The following is a 24032-nucleotide window of genomic DNA, read 5'->3' on the forward strand; positions in this document are numbered from 1 at the left end:
CTGAGCACAACCACAAAAGTATACATTTTTGACAAAGCTGATCACAGGCATCATATTTATAAGGTTTCTCTCTAGTAAGAATTTTGTTACATTCCAGAAGGCTTAAACTTTGGCTACCCTTTGCCAAAATTTTGTGTGGTTTCTCTTAAAGATGTACATTCTGCCACCAAATAAATGTTAGGCACAGTTACAGGCTTTGCCACATACGTATGTTTTAAATGATTTCTCTCCTTGAGGGGGTCTCTGATTTTAAGGTCTGACTACCTACATACATTTTATCTCAATCATTATATTTGTGAGATTTCTATTATTAATTTTTCGATGATGCCCAAAGCTTCAGCTTTTAATAAAAGCACTGCCACATAGACTAGGTTTATGTTTCCTTTCAGTATGTATTTTCTGATGCCTACCCAGGTTTGTAAACTGAGTAAAAGCTCTGCCACACTCATGACATTTGTAAGGTTTCTCGCCAGTATGAATGATCTTATGTCGATTGAGATGTGAACCATCTGTAAAGGCTTTGCCACACTCGTTACACTGATAAGGCTTCTCTCCAATATGAGTTCTCTCATGACGCCAAAGTTGTGAATTTTGGGTAAAAGCCTTATCACATTTATTACATTTATAAGGTCTTTCTCCTGTATGAATTCTCTGATGTGCCACAAGGCTTGAATGCTGGATAAAAGCCTTGCCACATAAACTGCATTTGAGTTCTCCAGTGAGAGTTTTCTCATGACTGCAAAGTTGTGAATGCTGGACCAATGCCTTATAGCACACATCATATTTGTAAGGTTTCTCTCCAGTATGAGTTCTCTCAAGATCCCAAAGCTGCGAATGTTGGATCAAAGGCTTAACACACACATTGCATTTACTCGGTTTCTTTCCACTGTGCCTTCTCTGATGCCTACTAAGACTTGAAACTTGGGTAAAAGTTTTGTCACACTCATCACATTTGTAAGGTTTCTCTCCAGTGTGGGTGGTCTTATGTTGAGTAAGATTTGAATGTTTCGTAAAGGCTTTGCCACACTCAGTACATATATAAGGTTTCTCCCCAGTATGGATTCTCATATGTTGAGTAAGGATTGACCGCACGGGAAAGGCTTTGCCACATTCATTACATTTGTAAGGTTTCTCACCAGTATGGATTTTCTCATGAATCCAAAGGAGTGAACGTTGCATAAATGACTTACCACATTCTTTACACTTATAAGGTTTCTCCCCAGTGTGCAGCCTCTGATGACTTGCAAGGATTGAATTTCGACTGAAGACCTTGCCACAGACATCACATTTGTATGGTTTCTCTCCTGTATGGATTATCTGATGGTTCCTTAGGGCTGAATGCACACTAAATGCTTTGCCACACTCATTACATCTGTAAGGTTTCTCTCCAGTATGGACTACCTTATGTTGAGTAAGATTTGAATGCTTCCTAAAGGCCTTCCCACACTCATTACATCTGTAAGGTTTCTCTCCTGTATGGATTCTCTTATGCTGAGTAAGGCTTGAGCGCTTCCTAAAGGCTTTGCCACATTCATTACATTTATAAGATTTCTCTCCAAAGTGCACTGTCTGATGACTTACAAGGACTGATTTTCGACTGAAGACCTTGCCACAGACATCACATTCATAGGCTTTCTTTCTTGTATGGGTCAACTGATGTCTAGTGAGGTTTGAGCACTGATTAAAGGTTTTGCCACACTCTTTACATTTGTAAGGTTTCTCTCCTGTATGAATTCTCTGATGACACGCGAGGTGTGAATTTCGACTAAACACCTTACCACATACATCACAATTATAAGGTTTCTCTCCCGTATGGATTAACTGATGTCTGCTGAGGTTTGAGCTGTAAGGAAAGGTTTTGTCACACTCATTACATTTATAAGGTTTTTCCTTGTATGCTTTCTGGTCTTGTGTCAGTATTGAAGGGTGAATAAAATCATTCCCATACGGATTAGAAATGTTGGTTTGGACAATAGGAGAAATTGTCTGCAATGGTAAAAATGAGGTGCTACTGTTGCTAGTCTTGTCAGCTTCATTAAATTCATCAATTTTCTCTTCTCTTTTAAATATACACCATTCATCCTGAAAGCTTAATGCAAGCTTATTTTCAATAGGTTTGTTTCCTGGATCCCTTCTACCATGTTGATTTTTTCCATCAGTGAGATTTTCATTATTGTTTACAGGCATTCCTTTGTCATTTCCTTCATCATCTGTCCACTGACACTCAAAGACATGCATGTTTTCCTGGATTTCTGTGAAGTAAAAATCTCTGACTTCCTGACTTTTGTATCTTCCCAACATCACTCTCTGGAATACTCCTGTATCACTGTTTGCTTTTGGTTTCAATTTCTTGATCACGTGTATATGACAGACAGCTACAAGATATAAAGAACCATAGGTATCTTATTAATTACAGATGGTAAATAAATGTTTCATGTTGAAAAGGTGATATTACACAAAAGGCATTACCAATCCTGGACAGTTATTCAACTTCCCAACCATGACCTTCAAGGTAGACACAACTAAAGAAATGGGATCTTTTATTAAAGAAAGAATAATCACATGTAATTCAAGTTAATTTTAGGGTAGCCTAGTCACTCAATGACAAAATCACTCACATTGTGCAAACTTACGTTAGCTCTCAAAGAAAGGGTATTTTCCACCGTGACCTCAAAGATCACATACCTTTTGGCAGTAAACATACTGCTGTCTCATAACTGAGGAGAAAAAACTATTATACATATTTTATGCATAATTACTATACAAATATAGGTACTAAAGAACAGTCAATGTATTGTAATGCTGCTGCTGCTGCTAAGTCACCTCAGTCGTGTCCGACTCTGTGCAACCCCATAGACGGCAGCCCACTAGGCTCCTCTGTCCCTGGGATTCTCCAGGCAAGGATACTGGAGTGGGCTGCCATTTCCTTCTCCAATGCATGAAAGTGAAAAGTGAAAGTGAAGTCGCTCAGTCGTGCCCGACTCTTAGCGACCCCATGGACTGCAGCCTACCAGGCTCCTCCGTCCATGGGATTTTCCAGGCAAGAGTACTGGAGTGGGTTGCTGTTGCCTTCTTTGATTGTAATGCTAAATAATCTGAAACAAGCTTATCTAATAAATAATCTAAATAACTTATAGTTTAGAATTGCAAAACCATTGTAGAACTGAGAAAATAAAACAATTTATAAGAAAACAAAATATTTACCTTAATACACATTATATATCCACATGTACCCACTGAGAGAAAGCATTTTACAACATTAAGAGATGCTGTGTGTCAGATATATTGCATAATGTATGCTGAAAGATCATCTATAAATCACAATATAAATAGAAAATTATTCCAGTAAACCATGATAAAGTCAGCACAGATAATAAGTCACCATATTACAGAAAATTTTTACTCTGTAGAACTCTAGACATTCCCCCTTAAGAATAAAGAAAGAACTTATATTCTAGAAGGAGCACACAATATGAGAGCTGGGAGTTATATAGAAATCACTGACTTATGAACTATCACATCAGGAAAATACATAACATTATTAAAAAAAACTGGAAAAGGAAGTCAGAAGTCACAATTATGATTTCATGACTGCAGCTACATCACAGTCAACTAATAGAGAAATTCCCTGTCTATGCACTGCCCTTTAGTAATCCTGGTCACTGGCCCCAAATCATATGTGATACATCGCATATGCTTTGAGAATTTATTAACGAATATATTGGAAAATGAAACATACACAGGAGCTTCCCTGGCGGTCCAGTGGTTAAGAATCCACCTGCAATTCAAGGGACACCAGTTTGATCCCTGGGAAGATCCTATATGCCATGGAGCAACTAAGCCCGTGCACAACAAATACTGAACCCTAGCTCGAGAGTCCAGAAGCTACAACTTCTGAAGCCCAAGCACCCTACAACCACTATTTTAAAAATAAGGACAGCAGACTCACAGGATTTATGTACCTGACACCAATGTACATAGCAAGCGAGAGAAAGACAATCTGAACCTGTACCTACAGAATCAGAAAACATGTTCTTGAGCACAACTGGTTATTCAGGCAGCCCACATTATAAAATACTACAATGAATACCAGGAGCTGAGAAAGAAATAATTCATGGGAGATAATAAGAACTCTAACAATCAGACTTGGCTATCCCTCCTGGAATTGGCTTTTGAGTCATCAGCCCTGTACATACTGATTTAGCTTCTGTCGGGAGAAAGTTGTTCAGTGGATGAACATGCATACATATGTGCTCAGTCATGTCCAACTCTTTGCGACCGCCATGGACTATAGCCCGCCAGTCTCCTCTGTCCATGGGACTTCCCAGAAAAAAACTGAAGTGGGTTACCATTTTCCTTTTCCAGGGAATCTTCCCAACCCAGGGATCGAACCCACATCTCTCCTGCATTGGCAGGCGGATTTTTTTTTTTATCACTGTGCCACCTGGGCTTCCATAGAATTGCACAAGGGTGACTAGAATACTGACCTTGGAAGAAAAGAACTGGCAGGCTCTGAGACTGAACTCAAACCCTCCCAAAACCCAGAGCTGCCCTTAGGAGGAAATGCAAAGCAAAACTACAGTGACATACCACCTCACACCTAGTAGAATGGCCATCATAGAAAAGTCAAGAGATAGAAAGCGGAGGTGAAGATATGGAGAAAAGGCAACTCATTGCAATACTGATGGAAATGTAAACTGGTGCAGCCACCATAGAAAAAGAGTATGTAGAATTCCTCAAAATATTAAAAAAAAAAAAAAAGAAGGACAAGCATAAGATATAGCAATCTCACTTCTGGGAATACACTGAAAGGAAATGAAACCACTCTCTTAGAGAGATATTTGCACTGCTCTGTTGTTGCAGCATTATTTACAATAGCGAAGACAAGAAAAAAAGCTAAGTGTCCAACAGTGTGTAAAGAAATTTTAAAATGTTACACATACAATAGAACATTACTCAGCCAAAAAAAAAAAAAAGTAAATCCTGCTATCTGTACCAGTACAGACCTTCAGGGCATTATGCTAAGTGAAGTAAGTCAGGAGAGAAATACAAATAAAGTTATGACCTCACTTATATCACATATATATGGAATCTTAAAAACAAAAGCCAAATGATTAGAAAAAGAGAGTAGAAGAGTGATTGCAGGGGCAGGGGAATATCATTACATACAATGGAATATGATTACATACAATGGAATATTATACATACAGGGGAATACTATTACATACAGGGGAATATTATTACAGTTTCAGTTATATTGGCAGTTTCAGTTATAAGGTGAATATGTTCAGGAGATCTAACATGCAGCATGGTGACTACTGTTAACAAAACTGTCTTATATAATCAAACTTGATTAGACAGTAGACATTAAATGTTCTCACCACACACACACACAAACACAAATTGTAATTATGTGACTTGATGGATGTGTTAAGTGTGTTCTGGTAATTATTTTAGTAATATATATATATCATCACTGTACAGTTTACATTTATACCATGTTATGTGGATTGAAGTGAAGTGAAAGTTACTCAGTCATGTCTGACTCTTTGCAAAACCATGAACTATAGTCCATGGAATCTCCAGGCCAGAATACTGGAGTGGGTAGCTTTTTCCTTCTCCAGGGGATCTTCCCAACCCAGGGATCAAACCCAGGTCTCCTGCATTACAGGCACATTGTTTAGCAGCTGAGCCACAAGGGAAGCCCCAAAATACTGGAGTGGATAGCCTATCCCTTCTCCGGCAGATCTTTCCAACCCAGGAATTGAACTGGGGTCTCCTGCATTGCAGGTGGATTCTTTACCAGCTGAGCTATCAGAACTCATGCTATGGTCTGTGTCCACATAACACATATGTGGATTACATGTCAATAAATCTGGGAAAAAAGAAAATACAAAGGAGTGCACAAAAGAAATCCTGGTTGACCATGAATAAGAATTTAAAAAAAAAGAGAGAGAGAGAGAAAGGAAGAAAAGATTGGGAAAAAAAGATCTCAGAAGAACAAAATAGAGCCAAAGCTAGAGAAGGAAGGAAGAAAAAGATTAAAGGAATTAGAGAATAAAAAAACTACAACCACAAAACTCAAAGTTGGTTCTTTGAAAATAAAGACAAAATTTACACTCAGCAAGATAAAGAAAAAAATCAGAAGACTCAAATAGCTAAAGTTGGAAATGAAAGAGGGAACATTACAACTGATCACAACTGATTCTACAGAAATCAAAAGGATTATAAGAGAATACTGTGAGCAATTCTGGGCTTCTCAGGTGGCACTAGTGGTAAAAGAACCCGCCTGGAAATGCATCTGATGGAATCAAGAAAGGGAGACCAACGGAAAAAGACTATCCCATTCTCCTCAAAGTCAAGGAAGCAAAGAATTCTCAGGAGCCAGAAGACGGAGTGTAGATGGTGATAAACACTTTGCCTTGGTCTGTGTGGGAGCTGTTGTAGCACCACTGAGTGTGAAAAGATAAACTTTACATATTGCAGGACAGAACAAGTCAGGGAGGAGAAAAATTTTCTCTGAAAATTCACAAGAAATAAACTTCTGTTTTCCCATAGACATCTCCCACTTAGGGAGAGTTTCCCAAACACTATTAATGGTGCGGCTTCCTCACTGCCCTTCTGAGCTCCGACCTGTGTTGGCACCTTTGATACATTCCCATTTGTTTACTTTTTTTTTTCTATTTTCACTTCATTCTCTAGAATCTAGAGTTCTTTCCCTTGCTCTAAGATGGAGATAACGTTCAGAAAAAGAAATTCATACTTAACAAAAAGAAAAGAACAGCCTTCCCTGGATGGTGCAGTGGATAAGAATCTGCCTGCCAATGCAAGGGACACAGGTTCAATCCCTGGTCCAGGAAGATCCTACATTCCTTGGAGCAACTGGGCCCTTGCGCCACAACTATCGAACCCGAGATCTAGAGCCCATGAGCCACCAGCACTGAAGCCCACTTGCCCTAGAGCTTGTGCTTTGCAATAACAGAAGCCATTTCTTTCTGGGGATGTGCTGGTCCCCAGTCTGCCCAGACCCGCGGGGATGGCTCTGGGGCTTGGGAAAGCCAAACTGCCAAGACTCAAAGCAGCCTCCTTCCCATCTGGGAGGCTGGGTGTCCTCACGCCTCTGGCTTCTCTGTCCCAGTGGGCAGTGCCTAGAGCCCACAGCCCCCAAGAGAGCTCTCGGCAGACAAAGCCAGTGGCCGAGCCTTACCTGTCCCTCCTGGCCTGCCGGCCTGGAGTCATGTGCCCTGGCCTGTCAGTATTTATTGCCTCCATATGTGCTGTCCTTTGGGCCCGCTGGCCTGCCGCCTCTGCCCCCAGGCTTGGTGCCACCATCCCCAGCAGGCCCTCCCTGGACCACCCAGGACAACCGTGGGACCAAGCTTGCACAGCTGGAGCCGTCCCCTCTGCCCGCACCCCACCTTACCCCACCCTTCGTCGGTCAGGCCTGGGCCTAGAATGCACAGGGTCCTGTCCCTGATTCTTCTTTTCTGACTGGGAAATAAACTTCCCCTTAAGAGGGGAAAAAAGAGAGAAAGAGAGAAGCCATTTCAATGAGAAACCTGCACAGCACAAGGAAGAGTAGCCCCTGCTCGCGACAACTAGAGAAAGCCCGAGCAAAGCAGTGAAGACCTAGTGCAGCCAAAAATAAATAAATAATTTAGAAGAAAAGAAAAGAACTCCCAGCTCCTCACGAGGAGTGAGGACATTACAAGGGGGAGGTCTGGGAAAATACTTCACACATTCATCTACTGCCTCCTTCTGAATACAGAGGGAACAGCCTAATATGCAGGTCTCGAGCTCTCTTCCTAGAACTACTGAATCAAAAGCAGAGGGAGAGAAAACAGGAAATTCGGTATTTTACAAGTTTGCCATTAGACTTTTTAAATACTTAAGCTCTGGAACAACTCCTAGTGTATCATGAAATGTGCATATTTCTGAAGAAACAGTTAAACTCCTGATGCCAATCACGAAGCTTTGCATGTCTGAGTCAACAAGGCTTTGAGCTCAGTCAAGCAAAACAGGGGCTCCCAAGAGGCACAGAGGGAAAATGCAGAGATACCCCAGGGCAGATCCCAACTTCTAGAGGAAAGTGATCCTCACCCACAGAGAGCAGGTTCCTGTAGGTCTCCAGCATCACGTCCCTATACAGGGCCCTCTGAGCAGGGTGCAGGCATTCCCACTCCTCCTGAGAGAATTCGATGGCCACATCCTTAAAGGTCAAATGTCCCTGAAATGAAAAAATATATCTCACTGAGGGACTACGAGGAGAGTTCTTATCTTCACACAAAATGAGAAGAAGAGAGAGGATCAATTGGGTTGGAGAATGGGTTTTGACAGATTCCAGTACAGGCATTTTGAGCAAGTTATGTGCCTCGAATTTTAATTTCTTTGCTTCTGTAAGAGAATATGATATCCTCCAAATCAGTGTGGATGACTGATTTCTGTGGATGATACATGAAATATACAAGCAAAAATGAAACACAGGTTGGCTACACAGGAGAGTCAGATATTCTGTTGTACACACTGAGTGGGATTCAATATGCAAATGAGCTAGTGAGTGGTGTCCTGAGAGACGAAAAAGTCCACAGTAGCTTTACAAAAAGATCAGGATCTTAACATTGAGATGAGGATAACAAGAGAAATGACAAAAAGCGTTTCAATACTTCCTATGTGCTAAGTGTTACTCTTAATGCTTTAAGTGCATTGACAGTTACTACATGTATTAACATAGAGGGTTCCCGGAGAAAGTTGAAACGAGTACAAGGTGAACATGTGCAAATGCATAATGTGTGTACACATAGGCCTGGCAGGCTAGTCCATGGGGTCGAAAGAGTGCAAGAGTCAAACATGACTTAGCAACTAAACCACCATTGTGAAAGTGAAGTCGCTCAGTCCTGTCTGACTCTTTGCGACCCCATAGACTGTAGCCTACCAGGCTCCTCTGTCCATGGGATTTTCCAGGCAATAGTACTGGAGTGGATTGCCATTTCCTTCTCCAGGGGATGTTCCCGACCCAGGGCTCGAACCCAGGTCTCCCGCATTGTAGACAGATGCTTTACCATCTGAGCCACCAGGGTTGAAAAGTTCTTGAAATAAAAATTGAAGAAAAAAAAAAACTTTTATTGAGCAAGAACATACTTAACCATCAGAGAAGACTGGTAATTCTGAAGCAGGGCATTTTGGAAGGACTGACAAAACAATTAACTGAAAATGTGACTTCACCTGAGAAAGAGCCATTCTTGACCTCTTTTCTTTCCTCTTCTGCCTCCTCTGGATTTCTTCCTCAGAGGTGAATCTTTAGAGGTCAATCCTGAAAGTTGAAAACAGGCTGTTTAAGGCTTAGAATCAACATCCCCTTTCCTGTGCCACAACCACACACACAGGGAAGACCTCACCATATGGAAGAGACAGTCCTCTGCTGCCCACTGTCACAAGAGGTGCGTGTAGGCACCCGGCAGGACTAAGGCACCCATCTTCCTGCACACAGCGCTCCCATGGGCTCAGCCCAGAACCTGTTTTAACGACATCACAGGAATACATTTCCCTCTGCCAAATCCACTGCCTTTATTCTTCCACAGGTGAGATCACGTTACTCAGTTCAACCCATGCATGCACATCTCAGCCTCAGCATCTGTGTGTCCCAGGAAACCTGAGCTAAGATGCTATGGTACCCACACCATTTCACACAGCCCACACCATCCGTAAACCCACTTGCAGATGCTCCAGCCAGAACAGCAACATCCTTTGCCAACAGTTCCGTACACCCCATGATCCCACAACTATGCCTGGGACACACACACACACACACACACACACACAATTCACTGGGCTCATCCAGAGGCCCACACTTGCTCCCACAACTCTCCTGCAGACCCCGACAGGCTCCCCTCCATTTTCTCCATTTTTCCTCCTCTCCTCCATGAAGGCATGAACAAACAGAGCTGAAAGGCATAGAGACCTCTGGGCACCGGCACTGTAAGAGGGACGCACAGAAGCTGCAAATCCAAGGACTCTGGGTGTCCAGGAATGGAGACCAAGAAGCTGACCCTTCTGGGAAAATACTGAAGGGTTTAGCTTGGAAATAAGCTCTGTGAGAATGTGTTCATCATGAATAGAGGGGCTCTGTTGGAAGGTTTGAGGTCAATCAGCCCATTCTGCATCACCGGCAGAGAACACAGAAGAAAGACCTGAGGGGAACATCCACTTAGTACCTCACTATTTTAACAGATCGCATAAAATGGAAGACAACGGAATATTAGACTATATTAAACCCAACAGTTAAACTAGGTTTCAACTGCTAAAAAAAATCAGTGACATCCTTACCAAGTACTCATTGAAACAGGCCCTCACCTGTCCTCTACGAGGCCATCTGTCCTCACTCATTCTTATTTCCACCTTAGTTTTCCTACTTTGTGAACCACTCTGTCTCGGCTTCTCCTGATCCCTCTCGCCCACATATTTACAGGGATGTCGACCGAATAAGATGCTCGCCTAGCGGAAGACAGCATTTTCCAGCGAGAAAGCTGGGTGTCACGGGAGTGACCATGTCATCTACCCCCACACGCGGACGTGGAAACGTCACTATGAAGAGGCCTGTGCGGCAGAAGGACCGGCCGGACGCGAGGACAGAAGGGCTGGGAAGGAGGGGGTCTCAGGAGCCGCGAGGGCTCCCCAGAACCCCAGGACCGGGGAGAGGACGCGCGCGGCCTCCAGGGCGAGGTTATGGGGGACGAGGAAGGGAAGGAGGAGGGGAGAGCGAATCCATGTCGGGGGAGAGGGCTTTACGCGGGTCAGCGGGGGCGGCGATCAGTAAAGGATTTTAAGCAGGAACATAGAGCGAAGAAGAAAACCAAAGGGGGAAAAAAAAAAAAAGCCAAGGCACCGAACTAGCCTGAGAGAGATTTGAAACGCAGAGGGAAACGCCCCCTGTGACGGCGACATCTGGACTTACGGGACACGGAGGGGTAGGTGCGGTGATTTTCAGGTCCCTAGTGACTCCCACACCCTGAGGAAGGGTTGGGCGCGCGGCTATGAAGCGCAAATTTACACGAAAAACAAGAAACAACGCGCCGCAATATGACCTTTTCTCCGCGATCTTCGCTTCCAGGTCCGTTGCCAGTTGCGCACGCGCGGACTCGGAGGCACGGCGGCGGAGGCGGAGCCAGGGCAGAGCGCGGCCGGAGAGGGGCGGGGCGTGGGACCCTGGTCCGCGCGGGGCGGGCGAGAAGGCGGGGAAGGGGCGGGGCCTGCGCGTACCTCCGCGTCGCTGCGAAGGCGTAGCTCTCTGGGTTAGAAACGCTTGAGAATCTTTTGCATCTCTTGATGCATCGTTGCTCCCTGCTAAGAGATTAAGTTACTATCTCTCCATCTAAAGGAAATCACTCCTGAATATTCATTGGAAGGACTGAGGCTGAAGCTGCAACTCCAATACTTAGACCACCTAATGTGAAGACCTGACTCATTGGAAAAGACCCTGATGCTGGGAAAAATTGAAGGCGGGAGGAGAAGGGGACGACAGAGGATGAGATGGTTGGATGGCATCACCGACTCGATGAACATGAGTTTGAGTAAACTCCGGGAGTTGGTAATGGACAGGGAGGCCTGGCGTGCTGCAGTCCATGGGGTCGCAAAGAGTCGGACATGACTAAGCCACTGAACTGAACTGAAGATGTTTTCCTCTTACAATGAAAATGGCTTAAGTCAAAAGCTTGTTTGTGCCAGTCAGTAGGTTGCACCCAGTCCTGTGAGACTGAAGCAATTCAGCGGTCTGGGATCTCGAAGAAGGATCTGTATGTGGTGGTGGTTAGATCCAGAAACATTTCCTGCGGTTGGATTTAAGCAGTCTGCAGTTGTTCCATACAAACTAGAATGTGAAATACAAGCTCTGCATGCGTAGAAGTAGCTATTTTACACTGACATTCTACAGAATAGTATTTTGGCTTCTATTCCCTGTTCTCGCAGGAGGCCAACTTGGCATTGTGCTCTGTTCCAGAGACTCATTGCGACAGGACCGATCAAAGAATTTTTCACGTATTGATAAGTAGGCAAGTCATTCTGACTTCAGTTAACCTGAATTTTATGCTGATAGCCTGTTTGTGTCCTTTTTCCTGTGGAGGGAAAAGTCCAGTTCCTCCTACCTGTGTGTTTCTTCCCTCTGTCTCCTTTACCCTTGAACGACTACCACACTGACAGAGAACACTCCACTTTCTGACACTTCTGATCAGCATATGTGGGTGTTTTTTCCACAAGCAATTGCATGTGACACCAGCTGGGTGTCCTACAATTCAACTCAACCTCAGCATTTATCCGATATAGCATCAGATCCCACACATTCCACAAATCTGCCACTCCCCTGTCCCCACTCCACTCCCCCTACAATACACTTCAGATGCCAGTAAAAGTCCAGGTTGTCACCTCTGCTTCTGACCAGCTGACTTTAGATTGGAGTTTCCAAACCCTTTTTTGGTTCATACAAAAGTATACACACAGCTGGTTTATATAGTGCTGCTTCTAAGTCCTGGAAAAAAAAAATCTAACTGGAAGTTCCAAATTTTAAATGTCTCCAGTGGAAACTTAGTATCACACCCCACCAAGCCACACATCAGTTGTAACTAGTCCTCAGTCATTGTAAATGTTCCTGTCCTGGCAATTTTCTCCCAGTTTGTCCACTCAATGGCCTTTCTCCATTTGCATGACACTCTTCAATTAATGAGTAATTCTTCTCAAATATCACCTTATCATAGAGCATTCTCTGAACACACTGTTTAAATCAGGACTCTCATTCTATCATTATACATGCACACCTTCATTGTATTTATCAGCATCCTGTTTTATTATTGCTGACTTCCCTTACAGAATATAAGCTATTTGAAGATGGTCATTGATTCCCTGCTGTATCATGAGTGATTAGAATTGTTCCTCATTGATAGAATGAGTGAATGCATTTTATCACTACAAAGAAGAAAGCTGCTGCAATGCATAGGTTTACAGATCAGTGGGTTGTCATCAGGTAAACCTCAAATTATATTTGTGGCATTTAAATGGAGCTGGACTCTATGATCCTTGCCCCCTCCCCACCCCCCACCATGTCTTCTGCCTGCCTTTTGCCTGTTGAACGCTTTAGTCAAAGAATAATTTTAATCAGAAAAGTGAGAAATGCTTAAACAAAGGAAGGAGACTAAATAATAATAATGTAGTCATTAAGCATAGTCAAGGACCTTTAGTTCTTTCTTAAGGGATGTAGATAATATTCTGAACCATATCCTGTGAGCTGTCCTATAGATACCAAAACCCCAGGTGGAAAAGTTAACTACAAGATGGCCAGACTGTACCCAGGACTTGAGCTGCCACAATTCCAAGAATTGACCACAAAGAAATGGGAACAAGTGCACCCCAGAACTAAAGATTAACTGTACCTAAAACAACCAAGATGCTACTGCTAGTCAGACCACTGATGACCAATATGAAGATGACTGTTAGAGATGACTGTGCTATTTCTGCATGTAATCTGCTCCACGCCCCCCCCCCCCCCCCCCCCACACTGTCTATAAAAGCTCTCACCCCCTGCTTGTCGGGGGCAGGGTGGGGAGTTAGCCTTTGGACAGATGTCCACCACCCCTCCCTCACAGTTGCCAGCAACTGAAATAAACTTTCCTTTCCCCCAACCTGGCCCATTTACTGTCTTTTGAGAGGTGAGCAGCCAGACCCCCTATGCATACCTTTTGGTAACAGCATCCGATTCTTTACTCCCATACCATACAACCTAACATTCTGAACATTTCTGATAAAATTGTCATGCTATTGTACCGTTAATTTTCTTGTGGACAAATATTGTGACAGAGATAACATGAACATCTCAAAGAGATATACTACTTTTATTTCAGTAAAGTCAGGATCAGTCTCATTTTACTATCAAAGTTTGTTCAGGTCATATATAATCTTTTCAATTTAAGCCAAATTAAAAAAAAAAAAAGACCAGCCAACCCAATTCATTATAAAGTTCCCTGCCTAGGGAATTAAACATTTATTTGGCTGCATTGGGTCTTAGTTGTGGCATGTGGGATTTTCATTGCATCATGCAGGATCTTTCATCGTGGCACATGGGCTCCAGAGCGTGCGTGCTCAGTAGCTGCAGTGTTCAGGCTTAGTTGCTCCATGGCATGTGGGATTTTAGTTCCCTGACCTGCATCCCCTGAATTGCAAGGCAGATGATTAACCACTGGGCCACCAGGGAAGTCCCCTGCCTAGGGAATGTTAAACCATGCTCCCTCTGATGACTCCAAGTCCTGAGAAAAAACAGCTCGAATAAAACTCAGGACATCACTTAAAGCAATGATGTCTGAATATCAGGAGAAATCACTAAAGTACCCAAGAAACACTGAAGAAGTGGGCGGGGCTCAAAGGACCCACGCTGGTACCAAGCATGGGTTTAGGACAGACTCCAGGGTCCTCCAGTAGGTGTCCCTGATAGCCTACTGACTACAAGAAAATGTCAACAAAATTCCATTAACAAGAAGGAAAAAGGGAATTTTATTTGAGCCAAGCTGAGGATTATAACTTGGAAGGGTCTCATAAAGCTCTGAGAACTGTTCTGCCTGTTAGAAGTTGAAGGCACAGTTGTATATACATTTTCAAGATAAAGGATAGTTCATCAATATGACATGTTGATCATTTTTCATAAACTTCACCAAGGACATACGGTCCAGGTAACCATGTACAAAGCAAGCAGTAAGTCACCATGACCTTTCACAGAGTTGAGAAAGAACACTACTCTTAAAAAATATCTAATATTTATTTGGCCAGGTCTTAGTTGCAACATGGGGGATCTAGTTCCCTCACCAGGGATCAAACCCAGACCCCCTGCATTGGGAGTTCTAAGTCTTAGCCACTGGACCACTAGGGAAGATCCTAGAACACTTTTAAGAAGTTAGATCACTAGTGTCAGAAATAAAAAAGTAAGTTGACCTTTATGGTCGAGGAGGCACTCCCACCTCTGAGGAGCTGTGGTTTATGTGTAACGCACAGGTACACTGCACATTAGGGATGGAGGGAGGAAGCCCAAGCAAACAGAAATGTTTCTTTCTTGTCTTGCCTTGAAATATAAATTTTATTAAAATATGAACTCCAAGCACACACACACAAGATTATTTTATCTTATTTCTGAAATTTTATCTCCTAGTATTTTTTATATGTTCATCATATGTCATCACTTCATGTAAAGCTTTAAGTGCACACACACACACACAAATGTATGTAGGAATATAATCATACAGTGTAGATTTACAACCGAGGAGGCAGATTTCAGAGGACTGAGTCTGAAATTGTACTGCTATAGTATTTTCATTATAGTTACAGAAATTATCTGGGTTACACTATGGAGTTTTTAACTCCAGTGTAAATTGTGAATATATATCTATTTCAAATACTTTAAGTTGTTTAAATCTAATTTGAAAAGAAATTGTCACAGATGCCATTCAACCTAGAGAAACATGATGATGTATACTTAAGGGTCATTATTATGAAGCCCCCAATGCAGTGGGATATGCTTGCATTAATAGAAGGCACATGATTCACTAAGGATTACAAAACAGATTGGGTTTCCTTACTGGCTCAGGTGGTAAAGAATCTGTCTCACACTGCAGGAGACCTGGGTTCAATCCCTGGGTTGGGAAGATCTCCTGGAGAAGGGAATGGCTACCCCCTCCAATATCCTTGCCTGGAAAATCCCATGGACAGAGGAGCCTGGCGGGCTATGGTCCATGGGGTCGCAAAGAATCAGACACGACTGAGCAACTAACACTGTAAAAAAAAAAAGATTACACTTTATTCATTTGGATATGAGAAGTATGATACATTCTAATAAACAAAATGGTATCAAAATGCAACTCTAGAGGCCAAATCCACAGCCTTCGCAGATACACTACTCTGATTCGATGACTGTCCTCTGTAACACTGTCCCTTCGGTTTCCCAAAATGAGACTAATTTTGAATATTTTATATGTACAGTAGCTATTCCCCTTCAAAACACAGGGAGACCATTGTTCCACCTCCATTTTTTTCTCCCACATATGCCATCCCTGAAGTTACTTAGCATGCACACATGCAGTGGATAATTCAATATTATGTTCCAGGTGTACCACATAACTATTTTAACAACTGCATACAGGATGAACTAATCACCCCAGTAAATCTAGTAGCCATCTGTCCCAGTACAAAGTTATTATCACTGACTATACTCCTTATTTTGTATATTACACCCTACACTTCATTATGTAACTGTAGACCTGTACCTCTTAAACCTTTCCTACTTCACACACAAGGGCCTCCCTGGTGGCTCAGACAGTAAAGAGTCGGCCTGAAGTGCAGGAGGCCAGGGTTCCATCCCTGGGTTGGGAAGATCCCCTGGAAAAGGAAATGGCAACCCACTCCAGTATCCTTGCCTGGAAAATTCCACAGACGGAGAAGCCTGGTGTGCTACAGTCCATGGAGTTGCAAAGTCGGACGTGACTGAGAGACTTTTACTTTCACTTTTTCACTTTCTTTCACTTCACACACACCTGCCCTTCTGGCAACCGTTATTTGTTCTATGTATAAGACTATTTTCCTTTTGTTTTCTAAATTCCACATATAAGTGAAATCACGTGCTGTGTCATTCTCTGACTTATTGCACCCAAATACCCTGTAGAATTGTGTATGTTACTGGAAATGTCAAGATTTTGGTTTTTCTTCACAACTAATATTCTACTATATGTGTGTATATATGTGGATGTGTGTGTATATGTATATATATATTTTTTTCCCTTTATCTATTTTCTTTATTGATTCATCTATTGGTGGACTTTTGGTAGGTTTCTTACCTTGGCTACTTTAAAAAAATTTTTTTATGTGGAACATTTTTAAAGTCTTTATTGAATCTGTTACAATATTCTTTCTGTTTTATGTTTTGTTCTTTTGGCCTCAAGGCATGTGGGATTACCTCCCTGACCAGGAATTGAACCCACACCTCCTGCAATGGAATTGCGGATTCTAAGCCACTAGACTACCAGTAAGTCCCTTGGCTATTATAAATAATGGTACAATGAACAATGAAGTTCATATATTTTTTGAATAAGCATTTTTGTTTTCTCTAGGTAAATGCCCAGATGTGCAATTGCCAGATTAAATGGCAGCTCTGTTTTTAATTTTTTGAGGAGTGGCCATAGTTTGCCATAGTAGCTACCAATTTACAATGCTACCAAAAGTGCTTGAGGGTTCCCTTTTCTCATCTTCACCAACACTGTGACTTGTCTTTTTGAGGCCAGCCCATTCTGACAGGTGTGAGGTGGTATCTCATTGTGGTTTTGACTTGAATTTCCCCGATGATTAGTGATGCTGTGCATCGTATCATGTACCTTTTGGCCATCTGTAAGTCTCCTCCTCCATGATGGAGTCTCTCAACCTGAGTAGGGCTTGAATACTTGCACAAGTTTTGTGTCAGGCATTACATTTTAAGGTTTCTTTCTACTATGAATTGTTGGATGATCCCCAAAGCTCAAGTTCTGAATAAAAGCACTGCCACATGTGTTGGATTTATGTCTGTTTTCAGTATGCCTTTTTTGATGCCTAGTAAGGCTTGCAAATTGGGTATAAGCTTTGCCACATTCATGACATTTGTAAGGTTTCTCTCCAGTATGGATGGTTTTATGTTGAGTAAGGTATGAACGCATTGTGAAAGCTTTGCCACACTCATTACATTTGTAAGGTTTCTCTCCAGTGTGAGTTCTCTCATGACCCCAAAGTTGGGAACGTTGGATAAAGGCCTTATCACAGTCTTTACATTTGTAAGATTTTTCTCCTGTATGAATTCTCTGATGTGCCATAAGGCTTGAACGTTGGGTAAACCTTTTGCCACACACATTACATTTGTGTGGTTTCTCTCCAGTATGAATTCTCTCATGACCCCAAAGTTGTGAAAGTTCAATAAAGGCCTTACCACACACATTACACTTGTGTGGTTTCTCTCCAGTGTGCATTTTCTGATGTCGAGTAAGGCGTGAAAATTGGGTAAAAGCTCTGCCACACTCACTACATTTGTAAGGTTTCTCTCCAGTATGGGTTGTCTCGTGCTGAGTAAGATTTGATCTCATGGTAAAGGCTTTCCCACACACAGTACACTTGTACGGTTTCTCTCCAGTATGGATTTTCTTGTGTTTGTTAAGGCTTGACCGCTCGGCAAATGCTTTGCCACATTCATTACATTTGTAAGGTTTCTCACCACTGTGCATTTTCTCATGACTCCAAAGGAGTGAATGCTGGATAAAGGCCTTACCACATTCACTACATTTGTAAGGTTTCTCTCCAGTGTGCATCCTCTGATGATTTTCAAGGTGTGAGTTTCTACTAAAGACCTTGCCACAGACATCACATTTATATGGTTTCTCTCCTGTGTGCACTCTCTGATGTGTAGTGAGATTAGAACCCTGGTTAAAGGCTTTGCCACACACACTACATTTGTAAGGTTTCTGTCCAGAATGGATTCTCTTGTGATTTCTGAGGTTTGAGCTTTTGCTAAAAGCCTTCCCACAGTCATTACAGTTGTAAGATTTTTCTTCAGTGTGTGTTCTCCTGTGTTGTGTGGGTAACACAGTAGGTTCCACAGTAGGAGGAATTCTATGAAGTGGGGAAACTGAGGAACCATTGTTAACTGACTTCTCAACTTGAGGGCCTCTATACATTTTCTCCTCAGTTGGAAATCTCTGCAGTTCAGCCACCTGCGCCTGCAGCCTTGCTCCAGTTCTATTGTCCAAATACTTCATATCTTTGCTTCCAGCAATGCTCATGTTATTTTTCACTGTTAACCAACTTCTTATGAATGGCTTGTCATGCATGAAATATTCATATGTATTACTTCTTACAGAAACACTCTGAGGAAAATTAATTAAGGATTTATTATCCTGATCTTCTCTCTGACTGAGATTTTTGTTATGGGTCAAAAGCACTTTTTTGTCATTTCTTGCATCATATCCCCACTCACTCTCATTCTTCTGCATATTTTCACAGACTTCCTTGAGGTCAAAATCCTTGATGCCATGGTTTTCATTTCCATATAATTCTACTAAATTAATGTTCTCTCTTGGTGATAATTTGTTAATTGCAAATCCAGCAGAAAGGATTCCTATAAGATAATCTGGAAAATAAATATATTGAATTACATAATTATACAAAAAAATGTGTTTAATAGCATGTGGCAATATGATATAAGAAAAAAAATATTTTAAAAAGTCTATATATCACAGTGGGTTTCCCAGGTGGCGCTAGTGGTAAAGAACCCACATGCCAATGCAGGAGACATAAGTGATGTGGGTTTGATTACTGGGTCAGGAAGATCCCCTGGAGGAGGGCTTGGCAACTCACTCCAGTATGCGTGCCTAGAGAACCCCATGGGCAGAGGAGCCTGGTGGGCTACAGTTCATAGAGTTGCAAAGAGTCAGACACAACTGATGCAGCTTAGCAGGCATGCATGCATGCAACCCATGATAAATCTAGCAGGTTAAGTTAATAAATAACCACAATTATGCCAAATAACAGTTTCTGGCATTCTAAAGAATTCTTCCATAAAAACAGAAGAAAGAATATATATTCCAGAAGGAATATATTATAGGAAAAGTGAAATATATTTTGAGAATTACTGAAGTTTGTCTATCTTCTGAGAAGTTCTCTCAAGGATATAAAATGTGAAAGGGAACAAATGAAACAGTCCTAGGGTCAGGACAACAGAGAACTTGATATGTATTAATTGAAAACCAAGAGAGATCAAGGGGAAAGATGACTCTTGAGAGAGCCATCTCAGTCCCTCTCAAACTAAAGCATCAAAATGGTCAGCGGTGTCCCTTTATAAAATAGAAAATATAATGTTGTAGGCCACAACAAAGCCCTTCCTCAGCTCTGAATGAGCCACAGCATCATGGTGGAATGGAGTTTAAACTTTTATATATTTGAACAAGAGAGTGACAAGTTTGAGTGTATGGGATGGATCTCCTTTGAGATCCGCTAAGAAACAAACTGTTATTTTTCTACAGATAATTCCCACTTAAGGAGAATTTCCCAAGCAATATTTAATGGAGCAGTTTACTCTGTGCCCACTTGAGCTCCTATCTGTATTCCCATCTCAATCTATTCATACTTGTCTGATTTTCCCCGATTTTCACTTTGCCTTCCACTTTGCCTTTCCCTTGCTCTAAGATGAAGATAACATTCAGCTTATAAGAGATTTCAATTCATAAAGTAAAATGGGACATGACATGCTAGGCTATTACAGAACACATGCCCAGCTTTTTGTTCAGCTAAGAAAGAAAATTATAGATGGGTCTAGAAATGTATCATAAAAATTAGTCAACTGACTGCCTCCTGAAGTTTTAGATTAAGTAGGGTCAGGAAAATCCACTGCAGAACGGATAGGCTACCAACTCCGGTATTCATGGGCTTCCCTGGTGGCTCAGATGGTAAAGAATCTGCCTGCAATGTGGGAGACCTGGATTTGATCCCTGGGTTGGGGAGATCCCCTGGAGGGGATAGCAACCCACTTCAGTATTCTTGCCTGGAAAATCCCATGGGGTCGCAAAGAGTCAGACACAACTGAGCCACTAAACACACCACAGCACGGCGTGCAAATTATCTAATTAACTTTTAAGAACTACTGAATCAAAAACACAAAGGTGGAAGCACAGAATGAGATGTTTTAAAAAAATGTGCTGTAATGCTTTCTGACTACTAATATTCTGCAACCACCATTGATTAAGCACGAATGCCCAACTTCTAACAAAATGAGAAGTTATAGAGTGATAAGCCATGTCATGAAGCCTTTTCATTCTGAATCCAAACAGCTTCAATCACTCTCTTAAGAACAGGGATTTGAAACTTTAACAAGCATGCCAGGGGATTCCAAGTTTGAGACTCAGAAGGGAAAACTCAAAAGATACATAGAACTAGTTACCACCTTCCGGAGAGAAGTTATCATCACCCAGGGAGACCAGGTTCCTGTAGGTCTCCAGCATCACATCCCTGTAGAGGGCCCTCTGAGAAGGGGCCAGGCATTCCCACTCCTCCTGAGAAAATTCAATGGCCACATCCTTGAATGTAAATAGTCCCTGAAAGGAAAGCACATTTCGCCAAGTGGACAAGGAGCAAGCTCCGAGTCTGACAAAATTACAGAAACAAACGTGTAAGGATTGACTTGGCTGGAGCGAATGTCCTGACCGATCTGTAAGATAATTTTGAGCAAGTTACTTTTCTCAAATTTTTTTAAACTGAGGTGAAATTCGTGTAACATAAAGGTAGATATTGTAAGGTACCATTCAGTGAGTGGCATTTAGTACCCTCACAATGTTGAACAAACACTTGCCTATCTAGTTCAAAAACATCTTATCATCGTTAAAGGAAATTTACCCATTTAACAATCTCTTCCCGTTCCTCTTTGCCCCCCATCCCTGTATACCATAATGCTTACTGTCATTATGCATTTACCTACTTGTGATATTTTCATATAAATGCAATGGTACGAAATGTGAGCTTTTCTGTGTGGCTTCTTCCACTTACAATGGTTTTTTCAATTTATCCATGATATGGCATCAGTACTACATTCCTAAAGTATTCCTTTTTCAGGGTTGAATAATTGAATTCTATGACTACAACACATTTTATATATCCACTCATCCTGATGGCCATTTAGTTGGTTACCACTTCTTTCCTAATTTTAACAGTTCTGCTGGAACTTTCTGTACAAGTATATGTGCAAATACCTATTTTTAACCTTTTTTTTTTTTTTTTGGCTGCACCTTGTGGTATGTGGGATCTTAAATTTTAGTTCCCCAACCAGAGATTGAACCTGTGCCCCCTACAGGGAACTGCAGAGTCTTAACCACTGGACCACCAAGGAAGACCCTTTAATATTTTTTATTCGTTTAAACACAGTTCTCCCACTTTCCTTTAGTTCTTTGTCCATGGCTTCCCGTAGCTCTCTAACGATGTTTAAGATGGTTGATTTAAAATCTTTACTTAGAACTTGCAAATTCTGTTCTTCTTTACAAACACCATCATTAATGCAGTAATCATGCTTAAGCTCTGGTGAAAGAAATGGCAACCTGCTCCAGTATTCTTGCCTGGAGAATCCCATGGACAGAGAAGCCTGGCAGGCTACAGTCCACAGAATCGCAAAAGAGTTGAACACAACTTAGTGACTAAACAACTACAACAACAATAACATGCTTAAGCTGCTCAATCTGGAGAAATCCTTAGGCATCTGTACTGAAGCTGGCCTGCTCAAAAGCAGCCACTGTGAAATCTTTTATAACAGTCACAAATGTGAAACCCTTGTGTCTTCATGAAGAGAATGATCCAATGAGGATGTAAAAAGGAAAATCACCTCTATGTTTACTAAAGTGAAAATAACTCCAACATGTATGGCTTGTGAAAATTTAAACTTGCAGAATAAATATCATAAGAAAACATTTACCAAAAAATATTTTCTAAAATCACATTACAATATAAGATGCATTTTTATTAAGATTTGGGTTGAGAACAAAGAGTTGTTCCTGATGGAGACATTAAGTGATGCTGGAAGACGTGACAGAGAAAGGGATATTTTACTTAAGTCTCTAATCTGCATCACTATGTGGAGTTGAATCACAAGTGTATATACATGAGATGTTTAATACAAAAAAAAATAACACTATTTGTTATGATGATCTGTGATCCCTGATGTTATGACTATAACTTGCTGAAGGCTCAGACGATGGTTAGCATTCTTTTTTTAGCAATATACAACACTGAACAACTATAATGGTAGAATCAGATCATGGCTCCAGGCTTTCTGATGGCACAAAGTTCTGCTCCTATGTCTTGGCTGAATTGTAACCATTTTAATCGAAAACACCTGCTACATGAGAGCCCCTATTGGAATACCTGGGTCTTTCAGCCATGAATGTGGTATGAATTATATATAGAGCTTTTCCTGTCAGGCAATTAAGTTAATTCCATTTTTTACAACTAATTATGTACTAAAACAAGACTTCCCAGGTGGCACTAGTGGTAAAGAATCCACCTGCCAATGCAGGAGACATAAGAGACTCGGGTTCAATCCCTGGACTGGGAAGATCCCCTGGAGAAGGAAATGGCAACCCACTCTGGTATTTTTGCCTGGAGGACATGGACAGAGGAGCCTGGCAGCTACAGTCCATGGGTTCGCAAAGAGTTGGACACAACTGAAGCAACTTAGCACAGCACATGTACTAAAACACCCTCTTCTACATCCTGTTTCCATTTTGGAACTTCCCATTTTAAAGTACTGATATTTTAGAGTCAGGAACACAATGATTCACTCAACTTCAAATGCCTTCAAAAGCGCGTTTCCCCATATAAGTCTTCCTTTCAGACTTCAGGTATTGTGAGCATTGGAACATCACTTATCATATGTAGTCTCTTTGACCCTGGTTTACATGGAGCTGAAAGGGCTTGCAGAAGGGTTCTCTGAACAATCCTTAGTGGCCTACCTCACTGACACCACAGAGCCTACTCCTACTTCCAATCCACGTCTGAGTACAAAACCTTTCACAGGAGGATCGCCTAAAAGAACCCTCTTCCCAAATGCAAGGTCACTAAGTCACACTGAGGAGGAAATCTGCAGGGAGATGAGAGGAGATTCAGGGAAGGCCCTGTGTGTGATTAAATATTTTAGGCAGGAAACTTCATAGAGAAGTTTAACAAGTCCAATTCATGTCATTTTAGGAAAGAGTTAACATCAACAAAGAATATGACTTTTACCTGGGAAAGGGCCATCCCTTCTCCTTTCTTTCCTCTTCCTCTGAGCTTCTTTCTCAGGTAAGATTATTCTGTGTGACAAAAAAAAAAACCAAAAAACACATCTTTTAATGTTTAGAATCAACAAACCTCCCTCCCCTGCCGCAAGTATCCACACACAAAGAAACTTCCTCTGGGGTAAAGAAGGTCCCCAGTGACTGGAGGGATCGGAGACAATGAACTCCTATCAGGAGACCAAT

General features: G+C 41.8%; 2 protein-coding genes across 7 annotated transcripts in view; both read right to left on the bottom strand.

Annotated features, from left to right (window-relative positions):
• The window catches only part of LOC133229663 (zinc finger protein 160-like), a 28689-nt gene extending 19379 nt beyond the window's left edge, over positions 1-9310 (bottom strand). For 2 of the 4 annotated variants that reach the window (XM_061386272.1, XM_061386273.1), the window contains exons 1-2: positions 9223-9310; positions 8101-8227 (exon numbers count right to left, since the gene is read on the bottom strand). In XM_061386272.1, coding sequence (XP_061242256.1) covers positions 8101-8227; positions 9223-9237 — 142 coding nt within the window. In that variant the 5' untranslated portion in view covers positions 9238-9310. Of the gene's footprint in view, positions 1-7; positions 2376-2523; positions 3779-8100; positions 8228-9222 lie in introns of those variants that run through there. The other 2 variants (XM_061386270.1, XM_061386271.1) reach the window with 2 other exon arrangements.
• Positions 8142-23858, bottom strand: LOC133229674 (zinc finger protein 677-like). Of its 3 annotated transcripts, XM_061386337.1 has the most exons (4): positions 23797-23858; positions 20975-21125; positions 9223-9310; positions 8142-8227 (listed from the first exon to the last, which is right to left on the bottom strand). In XM_061386337.1, exons 1-4 carry the CDS (start codon positions 23809-23811, stop codon positions 8218-8220), a joined length of 264 nt encoding a protein of 87 aa, XP_061242321.1. In that variant the 5' UTR covers positions 23812-23858; the 3' UTR covers positions 8142-8217. The 3 variants fall into 3 exon arrangements, with proteins under 3 accessions (XP_061242321.1, XP_061242320.1, XP_061242319.1); XM_061386336.1 differs by lacking the exons at positions 8142-8227; positions 9223-9310 and adding an exon at positions 15154-15798; XM_061386335.1 differs by lacking the exons at positions 8142-8227; positions 9223-9310 and adding an exon at positions 15804-19165.
• Between the last annotated feature and the right edge of the window lie 174 nt (positions 23859-24032).

The sequence above is a fragment of the Bos javanicus genome, chromosome 18, assembly GCF_032452875.1.
Source record: "Bos javanicus breed banteng chromosome 18, ARS-OSU_banteng_1.0, whole genome shotgun sequence".
Taxonomy (NCBI): domain Eukaryota; kingdom Metazoa; phylum Chordata; class Mammalia; order Artiodactyla; family Bovidae; genus Bos; species Bos javanicus.

Excerpts from the sequence above, each read along its gene's own strand:
- LOC133229674 (XM_061386335.1), bottom strand. Across the intron at positions 19,166-20,974 it reads TGATAACTTCTCTCCGGAAG|ATTATCTTATAGGAATCCTT; the intron begins GTGGTAACTAGT and ends TTTATTTTCCAG.